This window comes from Callorhinchus milii, unplaced genomic scaffold (assembly GCF_018977255.1).
Source record: "Callorhinchus milii isolate IMCB2004 unplaced genomic scaffold, IMCB_Cmil_1.0 Scaffold3, whole genome shotgun sequence".
Lineage (NCBI taxonomy): Eukaryota > Metazoa > Chordata > Chondrichthyes > Chimaeriformes > Callorhinchidae > Callorhinchus > Callorhinchus milii.
The window spans coordinates 57,884,920-57,901,557 of NW_024704744.1; the positions used below are offsets into that span (position 1 = coordinate 57,884,920).

General features: G+C 41.8%; 1 protein-coding gene across 2 annotated transcripts in view; it reads left to right on the forward strand.

Annotated features, from left to right (window-relative positions):
* Positions 1–4,614: 4,614 nt before the first annotated feature.
* Positions 4,615–16,638, forward strand: part of snx14 (sorting nexin 14) — a 37,970-nt gene continuing 25,946 nt past the window's right edge. For both annotated transcript variants that reach the window (XM_007893856.2, XM_007893858.2), the window contains exons 1-10: positions 4,615–4,896; positions 8,671–8,791; positions 9,472–9,545; positions 9,817–9,895; positions 10,163–10,206; positions 11,155–11,242; positions 12,592–12,676; positions 13,952–14,108; positions 14,357–14,432; positions 15,926–15,970. In XM_007893856.2, coding sequence (XP_007892047.1) covers positions 4,757–4,896; positions 8,671–8,791; positions 9,472–9,545; positions 9,817–9,895; positions 10,163–10,206; positions 11,155–11,242; positions 12,592–12,676; positions 13,952–14,108; positions 14,357–14,432; positions 15,926–15,970 — 909 coding nt within the window. In that variant the 5' untranslated portion in view covers positions 4,615–4,756. The remainder of the gene's footprint in view (positions 4,897–8,670; positions 8,792–9,471; positions 9,546–9,816; positions 9,896–10,162; positions 10,207–11,154; positions 11,243–12,591; positions 12,677–13,951; positions 14,109–14,356; positions 14,433–15,925; positions 15,971–16,638) is intronic.

Below are 16,638 nucleotides of genomic sequence, written 5' to 3' on the forward strand. Positions count from 1 at the left end.
CCTTGTCTTTCCAAATTGAGATGTCTTTTTAGTTGCTCAAGAAGGCACAATTCTGATACATGAAGATTTGTAATCTGTTGAAACCAGTTTGGTGTTCACATTTCTGTTTTAAAAGTAATTCAGCAAAGCAGAGATACTTTTGAGATGACAGCAGAAAAAATGCATTGAACAGTTTGATTTTTTTTTTACCCCCCCCCCCCCAGGTTTAAATGGATCAGTTTATCAATTTATATTTGCAAGCTGGCTTGATATTTTTAACTGTTTTAACACAACTATTTTAAACTGGTGATTGAAGAAAACTGATCACAGTACAAAGATGACAAAATTACATTTATAGAGAGCCTTTCATGTCGGGAGGACGTCCCAAGGCGCTAAAAATGGAAACCCACAATTACAACTGTGAACTGAAGCATCAATTTAGTTTTGACCAAATAATATTTATGTAAAATTTGTGGACTCACAATTAACAGTTTTGGTATACCAACTTCATTTCTATTCCTTGTTTCTGTTGACTTCAATTTGGTGCAAATAGAAAATTGACCAATTATCCATGTATTATCCCATTTCCTTAACCTGTTTTCATATTGTAATATGGTTCCATTTGATGACATTGCCCTTTCAATACCCCACCCAGGTATCTTCCTGTGTAGGCTCCTGCCAAGTGAGTGAGCCATGTTTTAGAGGGTGGGCCCATCACAATAAGGCATCCTCTACCCCCACCCCCTTACAACTAATTGTAATACTGTTTCATTAACTGAACATAGGGCAAGTTTCCTTACTCCACACGCCTAATAATAATCCCTCCAAAAAATAAAACAATAATAAATTGGTCATTTTTCAATCCATGACTGTTTGTGGGACACTGCTGTGCACAATTGGCTGCTGCGTTTCGCCCACAAATATACAGTCAATTCACTTTACAGTACATTCTGTGAAGTGCTTTGAGACATCTAGAAGACATGAAAAGCGCAATATCAAATGCAAGGATTATTATAGGTGAGCTTTTTTCCCCCATTTTAAATGTTCTGGGACTACCCTGCGTGAGGGGTGCTATATAAATGTACGTCATTGTTTTAGTCCACATGCCAAATAATTTCAGCTGGCTGCATGTATTAACCTTTAGTGTAGCATAATTGTTTTACTCATCTAGATGTGGTATCAAAATATCAAAATGCTAATTTTTAAGCTAAAAATATGCCCTCTACCTTTTTTTTAAAAGACTAATTCAATTTGAACCAATCTGGATCGTGCGAGCTAGGAGAAAAAAGGAATGGTAAGAAAAAAATGTTTTAAACAAAAGTAAGAATAGTTGTATGTAGCTTCACCTGAAAATTAAAACTAGGAAGGAATAGGATCAGCAGAAATTAAAAATGTCAATTTTCTCCTCTTTCTAAAGGTACAGAATCTTTCTGTGGTACACTTCCATGTATGTTGGGCAAACTTCAGTACCCTAGAAGGTAGATCTGGCTATATTTAAAAAAAAGGAAAATGGGTATATCCAGTGAGAGTGTAAAGGTGAGGAGTAATGTTGAATTTGTACAAAACCTTGGTTAGACAAGAATAAGAATACAGTAATGTAATTCTGATCTCAACAACTTGAATTTATATAGTGCCCTTTACGCGGGGTAGTGTCCCGGAGTTCTTTACAGTGGTGGAGTCTGACAACGAGCCAGGGGAAGAGGGAGGGGGCAAGATGACTAAGCATGATCAAAGAGGAAGGTCTTCAGGCAGGATTGTAAGGTGCGGAGGGAGGGGGAAGGTGGAGGGATTGAGGGAACAGGTTTGGGGTGCAGTGGCTGAAGGCATGGCCGCCAATGGTGGAATGGAGAGCACGGGGGACAAACGGGAAGGCACGGGGGACAAACGGGAAGGCACGGGGGACAAACGGGAAGGCACGGGGGACAAACAGGAAGGCACGGGGGACAAACGGGAAGGCACGGGGGACAAACAGGAGGCCAGAGCCAGCCAGGTGGCGGCAGCGGGTGGTGGAGTAGGGTAAGTAGGTCAGAGTTAGGGAGCTGCGGGGGAATGAAGTGATTTGAAAATGAGTGAGGAACTTGAAATCGATCCGTTTGGTGATTAGGAGTCAGTGGATCCTTGGAAGGACTGGTATGATGGGGTTACAGAGTTTCGGAATCTCCTCACTGCAAGACAGATACAGCAGTTATGGAAAGAGTACTGCATAGGTTTACTCTTGTTAGGATCTGGGGTGGTAGGTTATTGCCATCGGAATAGACTGGATAGGTTAGGCTTTGCTGGAGAAGAAATGTTTTAAGAGGGGATCTAATCTAGGTATTTAAAATTATAAAAAACTTCAATAAAGTTAGCATAAATAGTCTGTTCCCACATGTTGGGGAATCTGTAACCAGACCAACCATTAAGGGATCCAAGAGTATTTTGGAAGAACTTCATGAGGGTACTCATGAGGGGAGTAAAGAGTGGGTGGAGACTGAAGTCGGCATGGTCTGGTTGAGCTGAATGAATACAGCTATGCTTTCCAATTCTGTGTAAAACCTTGCCCGTACAGCCATGTGTAAGCACAGATAGTGTCAGTGGGCTATTAGACAGTTGGGGGTTGGTGTCACATCACAGCTGATCATGTCTTCAACAGATAGACTTGATTATCCATGCTTTCTTACCTATGCTGTACGGTCTTGATCATATTGTTCAACATTATAAATCACCCCTTTTTGGCCTATTTCCCATCCATTTCTCTCCCATTCCCTCTGAACAGCTTCCTGTGAAAGCTATCTTGGATCAGCTAACTAAGTTCTCGTGACTAAAAATATTACCGCACCATATACATCTGCTGGCTCATCAAACTAAACAATTAGGGACATTTCAATGTTCTGGTAAATAGAATCTAATTTCTCTACCACTACTAGAATCATTCTTGGTGACTTCAATCTCACCATTGCTTCTCATTTTCTACCAATCGCAAAGTTGCTAATGCTCCTCTTCCACTTTGTACCGGCTTCATTATCACTTCCTCCGACCATATTTCATTTATTTTCATTGTTGCTTTGCATGCTCTGAGCACGAACCATCTTCAAGCAATGGCTAAGCGCTGATGGAGGGCTAAGTCTCCATCATTAAGGCAACCTCCAAGAAGATTGGTTTTCTCTTAGTTTTTCCTTCTCAATTTTAATTCTCAAGTTTGTCAAATTGAATGTTGCTTTCATATCTAAATAGACCCTTCAATCATCTCTGCACTCCTGGGTACGATACAAGCAAAAGGGATAACTGATCTTTCTCTTCTATTCGAGATATCTATTGGAATCTTTCCTCTCTTAATATTAAAAAAATGAATATCATGTAGGACACCCTTATGTCAAAGCATTTGTTCTTCTCTAAAGTGTAATAACTGTTGTAATAATCCTTGCATTTGATATAGTGCTCTCATGTTATCGAGATATCTCAAAGCTCTTCACATGATATACTATAAAGTGGATTAACTATATTTTGTAGGCCAGTTTGCAAACAGCAATGTCCCACAAACACCCATAACCAATTTTATTTAGATTGTTGGCCAGGACATCAGGAGAAACTCCTGTTTTCTTTTGAACATTGCCACAGGATCTTTAATATCCACCTAAACAGGAAGATGGAGACTAGGTTTAATGTCTCACCTGAAGGATAGTACCTTCAACAATGCAACACACACCCAGCACTGGATTGGAGCGGCATCTTACACTGTGATTCCAAGTCCTGACATGGAGCTTGAACCCCAACCTTCTGACTCACAGGTAAGTGTGCTACCATTGAGTGAAGCTGACATGGTAGATGACAAGACAGGAGAGATCAGTCCTATAGTTTAGTGGCTAGAGTATCTCATGAGTAAGACGACCTGGGTTCGATTCCTGGCAGGGCGAAATGTAAGGCAAGTTTCCTTATTCAATACGCTTCTGTTTACCTATCCGTAAGTAGGAACCCGGTTGTTGTCACTCAATCCACAACTATTCGTGGGACATTGCTGTGCGCAATTGGCTGCCGTGTTTCACCCACAAAATATACTGTCAATTCACTTTACAGTATATTCTGTGAAGTTCTTTGAGACATCACAAAGACATGCTAAGGTGCTATATCAAATGCAAGGTTTATTTATGATGGAGATTGAAACCTCCGGCAAGATTTCCTGCTACTTATCCAGTCAGGACCACCCTACCCGTTAGGGCTTTGACTTACAGGGTTAACAGGAGCTGAGTGGAAAGACTCTCTGCCCCCAGTGACTGATCTGCCCTTCCAGGACCTGCCGATGAGCCGGACTGGCTGTGCTGTCCTCAGCTGTGGCCTGGAATACCGTGGACCCACCCGGCTCAGGGACAGGACTGGAGACCGCCGCAGAGGGTTGGCTGGACTCCCACATCCCATTGCCAGGCATGTCAACCCGGGACCAGTTCAGCTCCAAGGAGAACCCTCTTATCTACCCCAAGAAGGATAGTCACTTGGATTGAAACTTAAGACGTTTGGGTGTATACTGCCCAGAAGGGACAATGCAAGGAGGGAGGCACGTGATGCCATGGAGCTAAGATGTCGTCAGGCGCGGGCGCCATCTTGGTAAAGGAGGAGCGGAGTGGCGAGGAAGCGGAAATGACGATTTGGAAGCGAAGGGGTGGGTGGGGCTGACGAGCCTGAGGAAACGGGAAACGCGCGTGAGAGAGCGACGGTTGGGCGTTGAGAGCGGGCGCGGCCCGGCACCGAGCCATGGCGGCGGCGACCGCCTTGTGAACCCAGACACAGCAGAGAGCGGCCGAAGATGATGCGGCATCTGCGGAGGGGCCTCCGGGAGCTCGGGCTGAGGCTCAGGTTTCACCTCGTCCGTGATATCGGCCGCCAGTATCCGGTCTTCTGCTTCATCCTCCTTCTGCTGAGCTCATCCACCCTGCTGTTAAACAGGTAAACACACCGTGTGGGGGGCTGTTAAACAGGTAAACACACCGTGTGGGGGAGGGGGGCTGTTAAACAGGTAAACACACCGTGTGGGGGGGGGGCTGTTAAACAGGTAAACACACCGTGTGGGGGGGGGCTGTTAAACAGGTAAACACACCGTGTGGGGGGCTGTTAAACAGGTAAACACACCGTGTGGGGGGGGGGGCTGTTAAACAGGTAAACACACCGTGTGGGGGGCTGTTAAACAGGTAAACACACCGTGTGGGGGGCTGTTAAACAGGTAAACACACCGTGTGGGGGGCTGTTAAACAGGTAAACACACCGTGTGGGGGGGGGCTGTTAAACAGGTAAACACACCGTGTGGGGGGCTGTTAAACAGGTAAACACACCGTGTGGGGGGGGGCTGTTAAACAGGTAAACACACCGTGTGGGGGGGGGGGGCTGTTAAACAGGTAAACACACCGTGTGGGGGGGGGGGGGCTGTTAAACAGGTAAACACACCGTGTGGGGGGGGGGGGGGCTGTTAAACAGGTAAACACACCGTGTGGGGGAGGGGGGATGCTCTTAAGTAGGTAAACACACCGTGTGGGGGGGGGGGGGAAGGGCTGCTCTTAAATAGGTAAACACACTATGTATGTGCTGCTGCTCTGAATAGGTAAACACACCATGATTACATTTGTATGGTGTGTTCACATCGTGAGGACGTCCCACTGTACACTGGACAATGTACAGCATTTCAGATCCGAGCTGGCGGGAGAAGGGTGGGGGAGGGGGGTGACTGAGGGGAAGGGGGGATGAAGGCATGGTTGAAGAGGAGGGTCTTAAGGTGGGACTTGAGGAAGGCTAAGGAGGGTGTGAGGCGGAGTGATTGGGGATGGAATTCCAGAGGTTGGGGGCAGAGTGGCTGAAGGCTCTCCCGCCAATAGTGGGGCGGGTGGGTCGGGGGAGTGGAGCAGGCCGGAGCCGGCTGAGCGGAGGGAGCGGGCGGGTTGGTAGGGGGTTAGGAGGTCGCAGAGGTAGGGTGGGGCGAGGCCATGGAGGGCTTTGTAGGTGAGGACCATGATCTTGAACTGGATCCTTTGAAGGATAGGGAGCCAATGGAGTTGGGGGAGATGGGGTCACAAAGTTTGGTGCGGGAGAGGACACGGGCTGCAGAGTTAGTTCTGGATTATCTGCAGCCTGTGGAGGGAGGAGTTGGGAAGGCCGACAAGCAGGGAGTTTGCATAGTTGAGCCTGGAGGTGATGAAGGCATGAACAAGAGTTTCAGTGGCCTGAGGGGTGAGGACTCAGGCGATATTACAGAGATGAGGTAAGGCAGAGTGGGTCATGGCTTGAATGTGGGGAAGAAAAGACAGTTGAGGGTCGAACAAGACACCTCGGTTCCTGACTGGCTTGGTGAGTTGAAGTGTGCAACCATGGAGGTTGAGCGCTTTGGGATGTCCTCCCGACGTGAAAAGCGCTATATCAAATGCAAGGATTATTATTATTATTGATGCTGGCAGAGCCTGCTGTGCAGAAGCACTGGCGTGAGCCAATCAGGAGGGCCTCAGTCTTGTTCACATTCAACTGTAGGAAATTTCCCCTCATCCAGGACTTGATGTCCGACAGGCATTCTGTCAGGACAGCAGTGGTCCTGGAGTTGAGGCTGGAGGCAGAAAGATAGAGTTGTGTGTCATCCACATACATATGGAAGTTGACCCCATGTCTGTGGATGATGTCACCAAGGAGGAGCATGTAGATATTGAAGGGGAGAGGGCCAGGGACAGAGTCGTGGGGGACACCAGACGTGACAGTGCAGGTGCTGGAGGAGAAACCATTAGAGGCAACAAAGTGGAGTCGGTGAGAGAGATAGGAATTGAACCAGGCAAGAGCAGGTCTGCGAAGATTAAGTAAGGAGGAGAGGCGGTGTATGAGGATGGAGTGGTCGACAGTGTCGAAGGCGGCAGAGAGGTCGAGGAGACAAGGAGGCAGAGGGAGCCCTGATCACAGATGTTCAGAATGTCATTAGTGACTTTGACCGGGGCTGTTCCTGGCTGTGGGCAGCACGGAAGTCGGATTGGAGGGGTTCAAAGAAGGAAGGGCGAGAAAGAAAGGAAGAAAGAGAGAAAGAAAGGAGACAACTTGTTCCAGGACCTTGGAGAGGAATGGGAGGTTAGAGATGGGGCGGTAGCAGAGAGGCACCAAGTCCCAGCCTGGCATCTAGGGCCCCAATCCCGGGTAGGTCTCCTCTGACTCCACTCCAGGCTCCCCGGCTGCGGGAGACCTTGACCTCGAGCCCCAGGACTCCCGACGCTCCAGCTTGAGTCTGGACGCCTCAAGATCCGCAAGAGCCTCATGAACCCAGCCTCCTGACCATCGCCATCTTGGACTAGAACTCCAATGCAGTTCTGGAGTGTGCAGCAATGTTGGAGTTGCTGTCTTTTGAATGAGAGATTAAACCGAAGTCCTGTCTGTTGAAGTGGAGGTTAAAAATTCTATGGTGCCACTTGAAAAGAGAAGGGTATTACTCTGAATGTCCTGGACAACAATCCCCTCCTCATTAAAAAAAATCATTTCATGACTGTTTTTGAGCAAATAGTGTGTATAAACTGGCTGCCAGTTTTGCTTATAAAACAGTTGATCTACAGTATATTCTGTGAAGCGATTTGAGGTGTCTTGCAAACAGGAAAGACACAAATGTAAGGATTATTATATAAATGAAGATTATAGCTGTGTTAAAGGCAATAAGTATTTTATGTCTTGAGATACATGTTATAACCTGTTGGGGCTTTGCCCACACAATTTATGTTTCCATCCAAATTTTGAGCCTGGTAACTCCTTTGAGGATATTAATAATACTGATCATCCTTGCATTTGATATCTTCGAGGAATCTCAAAGCGCTTCACAGAATATATTGTAAAGTGATTTGACTGTATATTTTGTGGGCGAAACGTGGCAGCCAATTGTGCACAGCAGTATCTCACAAACAGTCGTGGATTGAAGTGACCAATTTACTATTTTTTTTTTGAAGCAAGTATTACCCTCGGAAAAACGATCGCCAATCGACTGACAACCGGGTTTCTACTTGTTGCTTGGTAAACAGAGATGTGTGGAGCAAGGAAACTTGCCCAACATCTCACCCTGCTGGGAATTGAACCCAAGTCTCTCGCTTGCGAGGCGAGTGCTCTAACCCTGAGTTACAGGACTCCACATATTCCATGGCTATTGTATTTTATTTTTACACAAACGTTCTGTTGTGCATCAAATTGAGTCATCTTACTATTGAAGGTAATCTTCAATCTCATTATGACTGCCTAGGAACAGCTGAGACAACATCAGTTATAGTGATATATATTAACTCAGTGCAGTTAATAATAATTAGCTGAAAGGGTCCTGTGGTACGTGTGTAGAAGTTTGAGCCAATTATGGGTGCAAATTGAAGATTGGCTCCAATTTGACACATTGAAAGAAAATGCTCTGTACTTGAATTAGCCCAACTCAAAATCAGGGAAAACACTGTGAAATGCCTACCAGCAAAACTAATAACTGTTTCAGAAATTATTGATGGGGGAAGGGGGCTGGATTTAATAACTTTGCCAAAAGAGAACAATGGCAAGACACTGTATCTGGTGATGGGAGGTGGTATGATTAGTCTGGCTGATATTGTTATGCAGTGTGGGAATAAAGCCTGGGTAGGTACCAAAAGGGGCATAACTACATTAATCGAGTAAGACTTTCAATTTGCTAATTGTTCTGAGAAAAAGTGAACAATGTCTTCTTAATTTTTGATTTGCTTAAAGGTATCTGAACATTCTCATGATATTCTGGTCATTCCTGGCTGGAGTTGTCACTTTCTATTGGTCACTTGGACCGGATTCTCTTTTGCCCAATATTCTCTTCACTATCGAACGAAAACCAAAGGTAAATTTGAATCTTTTTTACTGTTAATAAAACACACAGTGTAATTACCATATCATTTCTTACTAGTAATTGGGTCACCTTACAGTATTGACATGACACTTGTAATCCCCAGTGTTATCATAGGGATTACAAGTAGTGTAATGCATAGCAACATGGAGCACACTAGAAACTGGACTGGCAATTGATATTACTGCTTGCTTACTGGGCACCGATCTGTCCTTTGATTGGGCTGTCTGGATCAGCTCTCTGGCTGGGCCTGAAGTGCCGGGCTCCACTCTTAGGCTTGCCAAGCTCCTCCTGCAGTGACATCCGTTGAGTTGCCTCGGTGAGGACAAGTGTATTTGGAGATCCGTGCAAGGGCAGCAGCGAAACAAAAAGTTCTATTAAAACTAGGGAAATTATTTAATATTAAACACTTAAGCAATTCTGGAGTGAGAAATGTTAGCTTCAATCATATATTTATTATTGGCTGTTTCACCCACAAATATTTAGTCAATTCACTTTACAGTCTATTCTGTGAAGCGCTTTGAGACATCTAGAAGACGTGATAAGCGCTATATCAAATGCAAGGATTATTAACATTTAAGGAATGTCTGCAAAGTCATGAATTGTGAACATAGTGTAATACACCAAAAAAGTATGTTTTTCAATGAGCTTCAATGTTGATTTTTGTTTTCCAGCTCAAACAGCAGGAACTATTTCCCCAAGGTCACAGCTGTGCTGTCTGTGGGAAAGTTAAATGTCAACGACATAAGTAAGTTCAGTTTACCAAAATACTTAAGTTGAGAAGGTAATTTAGAGCATGACTATTGAAACACAGAATCCATAGCTTCTGAACATGACCTTGAAACAAATCTAATGTTTGCATATGCTTTGGTAAGGTATACAACACATACAATTTTACAGCTTTTGTGGGTTTGGACTAAATTTTTGCAATGTGGTTGCAATTAATGGAGGGAGGCCTGGGGAGTGGCGTCTGAGGATTAGTTACATTAGTCTAATCTCTAAATGTTATCTTTTGTCAGACCTACACTACTTCTGGAAAATTACCAGCCTTGGCTGGGTTTGAAAATTAGTTCAAAGGTGGATGCATCTCTGTCTGAAGTAAGTGAACTCAAGGTTTCTGAGTTTATAGTTGGGTTTCATTTGATTCTTGCTTCTGATTGTCCAGTTTTTGCAGTGATGCTGTGTGGAGACACTGGGCAGAGGAAGGCAAGAATTGGTGATTGCTGAATGTGCTGCTTTCTTAAAGTAGCTTTCATAACAACATCAACAACAAAAACAACATTTGATAATTGATGAACAAAGAGTGTAATCAATTAGGCATACAGTTTTAGGTTTTTGCTAACAGTCAAACTTTGATGTCTGCAGATGTTGGAACTGGTGATTGAAAACTTTGTTCATCCTTGGTACAGGTAAGACATGGTCAATATCATTTATTTCAAATGATAACTTGCAATATAAATGGAATGCTCTATATTTTAAAAATACTGATTCACAAATTGATTTGGACTTAAATTGCATTAGAATTCTCTATCTTATTAAAGTATTAGTAGTACATGTTGACCATTGTGGAGTCCTGTAGCTCAGTGGTTAGAGCACTCGCTTTGCAAGCCAGACACCTGGGTTCAATTCCAGGCAGAGGGCGAAACCTTGGGCAAGTTTCCTTACTCCACAGAGCCTAATAATAATCCCTCCAAAACCAAAAACAATAATAAATTGGTCATTTTCAATCTACGACTGTTTGTGGGACATTGCTGTGCGCAATTGGCTGCCGCATTCGCCCACAAATATACAGTCAATTCACTTTACAGTGTGTTCTGTGAAGCGCTTTGGGACGTCCTCCCGACGTGAAAAGCGCTATATCAAATGCAAGGATTATTATTATTATTATTATCCCTATCATGGTTTTCTTCCTTTGCCTTACCATGGTGATGGGACATCTGGCTGACCAAAAAAAAGTGTTTTGCTTTTGACATTTGGGTTTGTTAACATCCAGCAATCATTTAACATCCACATGAATAAGCAGATGGGACCTTGGTTTAATGTCTCATCTGATGGACAGCACCTTCGACAATGCAACACACCTCAGCATTGCAATGGAGTGTCACCTTAGACGATGTGATTCCAAGTCCTGATGTGGAACCTGAATCCAGGGTCCGCCACTGTTAAGCATTCCAAGATGCTACCCTGAGAGAAGGGTGCTATATAAATGCAAGTTGTTGTTCTTCTAATTCAGAGGAGAGGGTGCTACCACTGAGCCAACTGACTCTTATTGTATTCACAAATGTCTGAGATTGGATAATTCCAAGCATCTCATGCAAACCAGTTTATTTATGCACCTATTTTTCCTGATTTTACAGGGAAGTGACTGATGATGAAACATTTATTGATGAACTTAGGGCAACATTGCGCTTTTTTGCAGCTATTTTAGTCCGTAGAGCTCAGAAGGTAAGAACAAAAAGAGGTGGGATTTTATTTCTTAATTTGGTAATGAAACCTAGTAATCTGGGATTACAAATCTATTCTTAATCTTGTAATTTTAGGGACGTCCTCCTGACGTGAAAGGCGCTCTATAAATGCAATCTTGTTGTTGTTGTTTAGGCATAATATCAGTGACACATTTGTCTCCAATCAGAATGCCTTACATTTCAGTAAACATGCAGAACTCATCCAAATTGACTGGGGTAGTTGATACCCATATTAAGTTTCACTCAGAGTACAAAGTATAAAGATGGCAGAGCAAACTAAATGAATAACTGTACCTGAATCCTTGCTTGTTTGTAAATTATCTACAAGTAATGTCATCTTTGCACTAAAATAACAAATAATTGCACTTGCATGATATTATATTTACAAAAGTTTATTTTGCTTTATTTTATCACAGGACAATAAATAATTCCACTTATCTACTGCCTCTACCTTAATTTCCAGAACTCCCTGTCTCAGTCGCTCAGCCTCACTCCCGCTTTATCATCTTTAAGGTAGATAAAGCAGGGTGAGGCCCAATTTAAGACCTACCTCTTCAATTGCATCTACGGTCACCTCTCCCTCCCCATTCCTCTTGCTTGGCATCCAACTCCAGCTCTGCGCAGATTTCCAAGATGCTATCCTGCGTGAAGGATACTGTATAAATGCAAGTTGTTTTACTTAATGAATCTGTGCCTGTTTAACAAAAGTGAAAAAGATTTCACTGATCAGATATCCAGTTTGAAGCTTGAAATAGTGAAGGAAAAGTGGGAGCAAAGGAAGCGTTTTACTAGTTTTTCAGTACAACACAACATCAACTTGCATTTATATAGTACCCTTCACTTAGGGTTGCATCTCAAGAGCGCTACAGTGAAGCTGCTCAACAGTGTTAATAGTGCTGCTTCACTCAAATGAGCAGTACCAAATTTGAAAGCTTAATTCCTGATTGGATTTTAGCAGCTCTGAAATACGGTGTTAATGTAGCATTTTAAATAGCTTTGAAATTTGATATGATACCAGATAAAATATTCCAGTATGATTAGCCTTATTCACTGGTCCAGTATTCTATAGAAATCGAGATGCCTTCTATTATCAAAGCATTGAACTGTATTTATGTCTTTAATTCTTTTTTTTTGATATAATGATTTTTTTAAAAAAAGTCTGCTGATTATGTGTAAATTGAACCTTTTTCAGGATGAGAAAATCATGTTGACAACTTAATATGTATTTTCACAAAATATATAATTCACTTTTTGTTCAAGCTCTGATTGGGAGAAGCTTGGAATCTAATACCTAAGCCATGTAATATGTTTGTTTTGGTGTTTTTTAAGGTTGATATTCCAATCCTGGTAAACCAGAAGTTGTTAAAAGCTGCTATGAAGCATATTGAAATAATATCAAAAGCAAGGCAAAAAGGTAGTAACATATCTTAAATTCTTATTTTGTATGAAAACTATATAGGTGGTTGTATATATCTGTAATAACTTTGTGATTATCACTATCACTGTATGCAGTCTGACAAAACGAGGTAGATCCACAATAATACGGTTAATTCACTTTACAGTCTTCTGTGAAGTGCTTTGAGACGTCGAGAAGATTGTATTATAATAAATCCAAAGAATTATTGGTTATATTTTTGGTCAGCTGGGTGTCTGAAATGCTGAAATCCATCACTACTTAAGAATATCCAAACCAGACTGAGTTACACCCATGTATGCCAACTACACATGGAAATTGTCTGTCTGGAATGGAATATGTGCTCTCTCCCTGGATTAATGCACCCTGCTTACCTAATTGTCAAGAGTATTTGGCATAAGTTGACAAAAGCGTTGAGGACCACAACATATGTGTTGGTGTAATGCTAGAGTTTAAACAACTAATACCACATAGCTTACTATTAAGAACACTGTTTGATAGTTTAGAGCTGCTTGACCAACTAAGACCACTCTACCCATAAGAGCTTTGGCTTTCAGGTTAATAGGAGCCAAGTTTGAAGAACCCTTTCCCCAGTGACCAACAATCTGCCCCCAAGTTCTAATGAGCTACTCTTGATTGTTTGTCACGAATAGCGCCTAAGGGGTACTGCAAACCCGCCTGACTTCTGAACTAAAACCTCCACGGAAGATTAACTTGATTCTGACATACCGTTGCCAAGCACATCACCTTGGAGCCATCTTCCCCGCAGGAAGATAGTCATTAGTTAGTCATTTGACATCAATTTAGTACTGGTTGAGCTTTTACTAAGTGGATAGCAGATACCAAGAGTTCCCTGTGGGCTTCCCAGTGAGCAACACAGCTCTCATGAAATGAGTGAGGGCATTGCCAACATCCTCCTGGCCACAGTTGGCACACATGTTCCTATCCAATGAGCAATGGTTCCACCAGTAAAGAGGTTGAGCAGCAACTATTTGCCTTTCTCTAATCATAGTGAATACCAAGCCCAAATATTCTTGATGGGGTTGACCGATTCTGCTGTTTATTAATGATACTTCAAAGTGTAGACACAAGAACCCTGCAATCTAAAGCTTTGATGAGTAGTGAGAGATTCCTAGTAGTAAAAGTATTGTGTTGCATATACTGAATATACAGATTTTTGACTATCCTCCGTTATACCGTTCTCGGTCATCTCATAACTAGAAGTTTGGATTGTATATGTGTATGATTAATACTGTGCATTTATTCCTGTTTCAGTAAAAAATAAGGAATACCTGCAGCAAACTGCACTTGAAGAGTATGGGCCAGATCTGCATCTGGCTCTGAGGAGTCGCAGGGATGAGCTACAATACCTGAGGAAATTAACTGAGCTGCTGTTTCCATACATTCTTCCACCAAAAGCCACAGAATGCAGGTAAATATAACATGTTATATGCCAGAAGAACTGCTTTTCATCACCTCTTATAAAAAGTGTTGTCTCTTACTGGTACAGTTCCCCAGGTGGCAGGTTATGTGTAGATTTTGGTACACTACAGAAATGTTGAATGTAAGATTATTTATACATTTTGATTGAATGATAATACAGACCTGTTCGTTTGTGTTGCATATTCATTTTATGGGGAATATCCTGTAGGTGATCACTTTCCTCTGTTTGTTACCTAGTTCTCTAGCCCTGCTGATTCAAGAAATTCTGGCTGGATCGGTTTTTCTTCCATCCTTAGACTTTTTGGCTGATCCTGTAAGTGCTTTGTTCTCATGTATATAAATGCCTAATTATCCTACTCAATTTAAACATAACCACATATTAAAATATTAATGTAAATGCTTAGGGTCTAAACCCGGCTCTAAGCGACTGGCCAAATTTGTATTCATCTGTTAATTGTAATGATGACTTTCATGCTAATCTTGAACTCGTAGTCTATACTAACATTGCATTGCTAGGAGTATTGCATTGGCAGAGATGTCTTTTTTCAGATGAGACATTAAACGAAGGTTCCATTTGTCCATTCAGATGGACATTAATGTTCAAAAAGAAAAAGGAGTTTTGCCTGGTGTCCTGGTCAATAATTCTCCAGAAAAAAAAATCTAATTTCATGGCTGTTCACAGGACTTTGCTGTGTGCTACCATACACAGATCTACAAATACACAATCTCTACCCTTCGTAGAAAGTTTTGAAGTGCTTTGAGATGTTCTCGATGTTATAGGTGCTATATCAAATGCAAGGATTATTGTTACATTAATACAGTATCTTTATGATTTAAGCAATGAACGTCAGTTAGTATGGCCATTAGTTAAATTCAATAAGAATGCTTTCTATTTTTATGAATGACTTTACATCTTAATGTAACAACTCTGGAAGATGGGGCTGGGATGGCACCATGGTCACTATGGTAAATAAAAAAAATGAGGATTTAATGAGGTTAGAAGTAAGATAGCCCAGTGGTTGGCTGGCCCTCAATATTTATTATCCAGTTGAACAAGAATTAATCCAGGAAAAATGTTCACATTGACAAGTCCAAGTGTTCAAGACCTAATGACTGTAATTCGAAAATTAGGATTAAAAGGGAATTCAGATCAATGTATTTGGTACAAAGGATAAGGTACAGGTGGGAAAAGTTACCATCAAAGGTAATTGAAGCAAATTGTATATGAGGGTTAAAGAGATAACAAGATGGGTTTCTGAAGAAAAACAGGATATATTTAATGATGCATCTAAGACAAAGGTAAATTTGTTGGACAAAAGAGCCTTTTATGTTTTCTCATGTTGACCATTGTTGTGCCATATTGACAGTAGGCAGTAGTTTAGTTCATTTTGATTTCTGCAGCCAATGGATAATTACAATCTCTTCCCACTATCATATTAGGCCAAAAATAGAGAGGAAAGTGCTGAAAAGAAGTAAAACAAAAAAAAGTCAGTGATTACAAGAGTGTTTCTCACACAAGGCAGTTTTGCTTCAAAAATGTACACAAGATGAGCAGAAATTTTTTGGTGATCTATCTGTGGGGAAATTACAATACAAGAAGCTTATATCGAGTAACTGAGTGATGCAGCATTTATTGTCTTAAGTGCTACTTAAAAGTAAGGACTATTATCAGCTTTGGTGACGTTAAATCTGAGGCCTGTTTACTGAAGTTGCTACATGAGTGAAATCTTTTTTTTAAATTGCAGTATTATATCATGATCTTTGTTGCAAATATTTAAGTGACTTGTGTTTTCTTGCCTTTGGAAGGACTTTGTGAATCATTTGTTGCTGATTTTCATTGACGATAGCCCAGTGAGTATTGTTAATTGTAATGTCAGTACATTTCTTTGAGAAATTAAAAATGTATCTCTCAGTCTAAATATCATTATTACTATTCCTGCCATTCTTTTAAGTTTGTTTGATATTTTAATGTTCCAGGATCTGCACTGATACATCTTTTATTTGGCCTTTCACATTTTATTTGCCCTCTCAAAGTGGAACACCTCCTAAATAAAGAATCTGAAATTTGGGGGGAAATTAAATACGATTGACGGTGGCCAGTAGCAGAACATGGAAATGTCTTTTATGGTTGTCTTAAAAGAATCCTACTTGGACCCACCTGGTTATCAATGTTATGACACACTGATCACTAACACTTGTGATCTTTTCATTGTGTGTTTATATGGGAAATCCCTTTGTGAATGTGTATTAGTAAATTGCTAATGTTGATTATTGCGTCCAAATAGTTAGCACCAAGCCGCATGAATGTCAGCATAGAAGCGATTGGGCCTCTGTGTTTCTGATCTTGAAATGCTGTCCTTTCCAGACCACTTTCCAGTGAACTCTGCTGGAAAGGTGATTGTGGGGATGTTGGGTGATGTCAATTGGGGTTGGTTATCATGCTTTCCAGTGTCGAATAGTTTGCTAACACTCACATCTGAAGGATGGCTTCTAGAGCCAGGTAATAGAGGGCTGTTAGG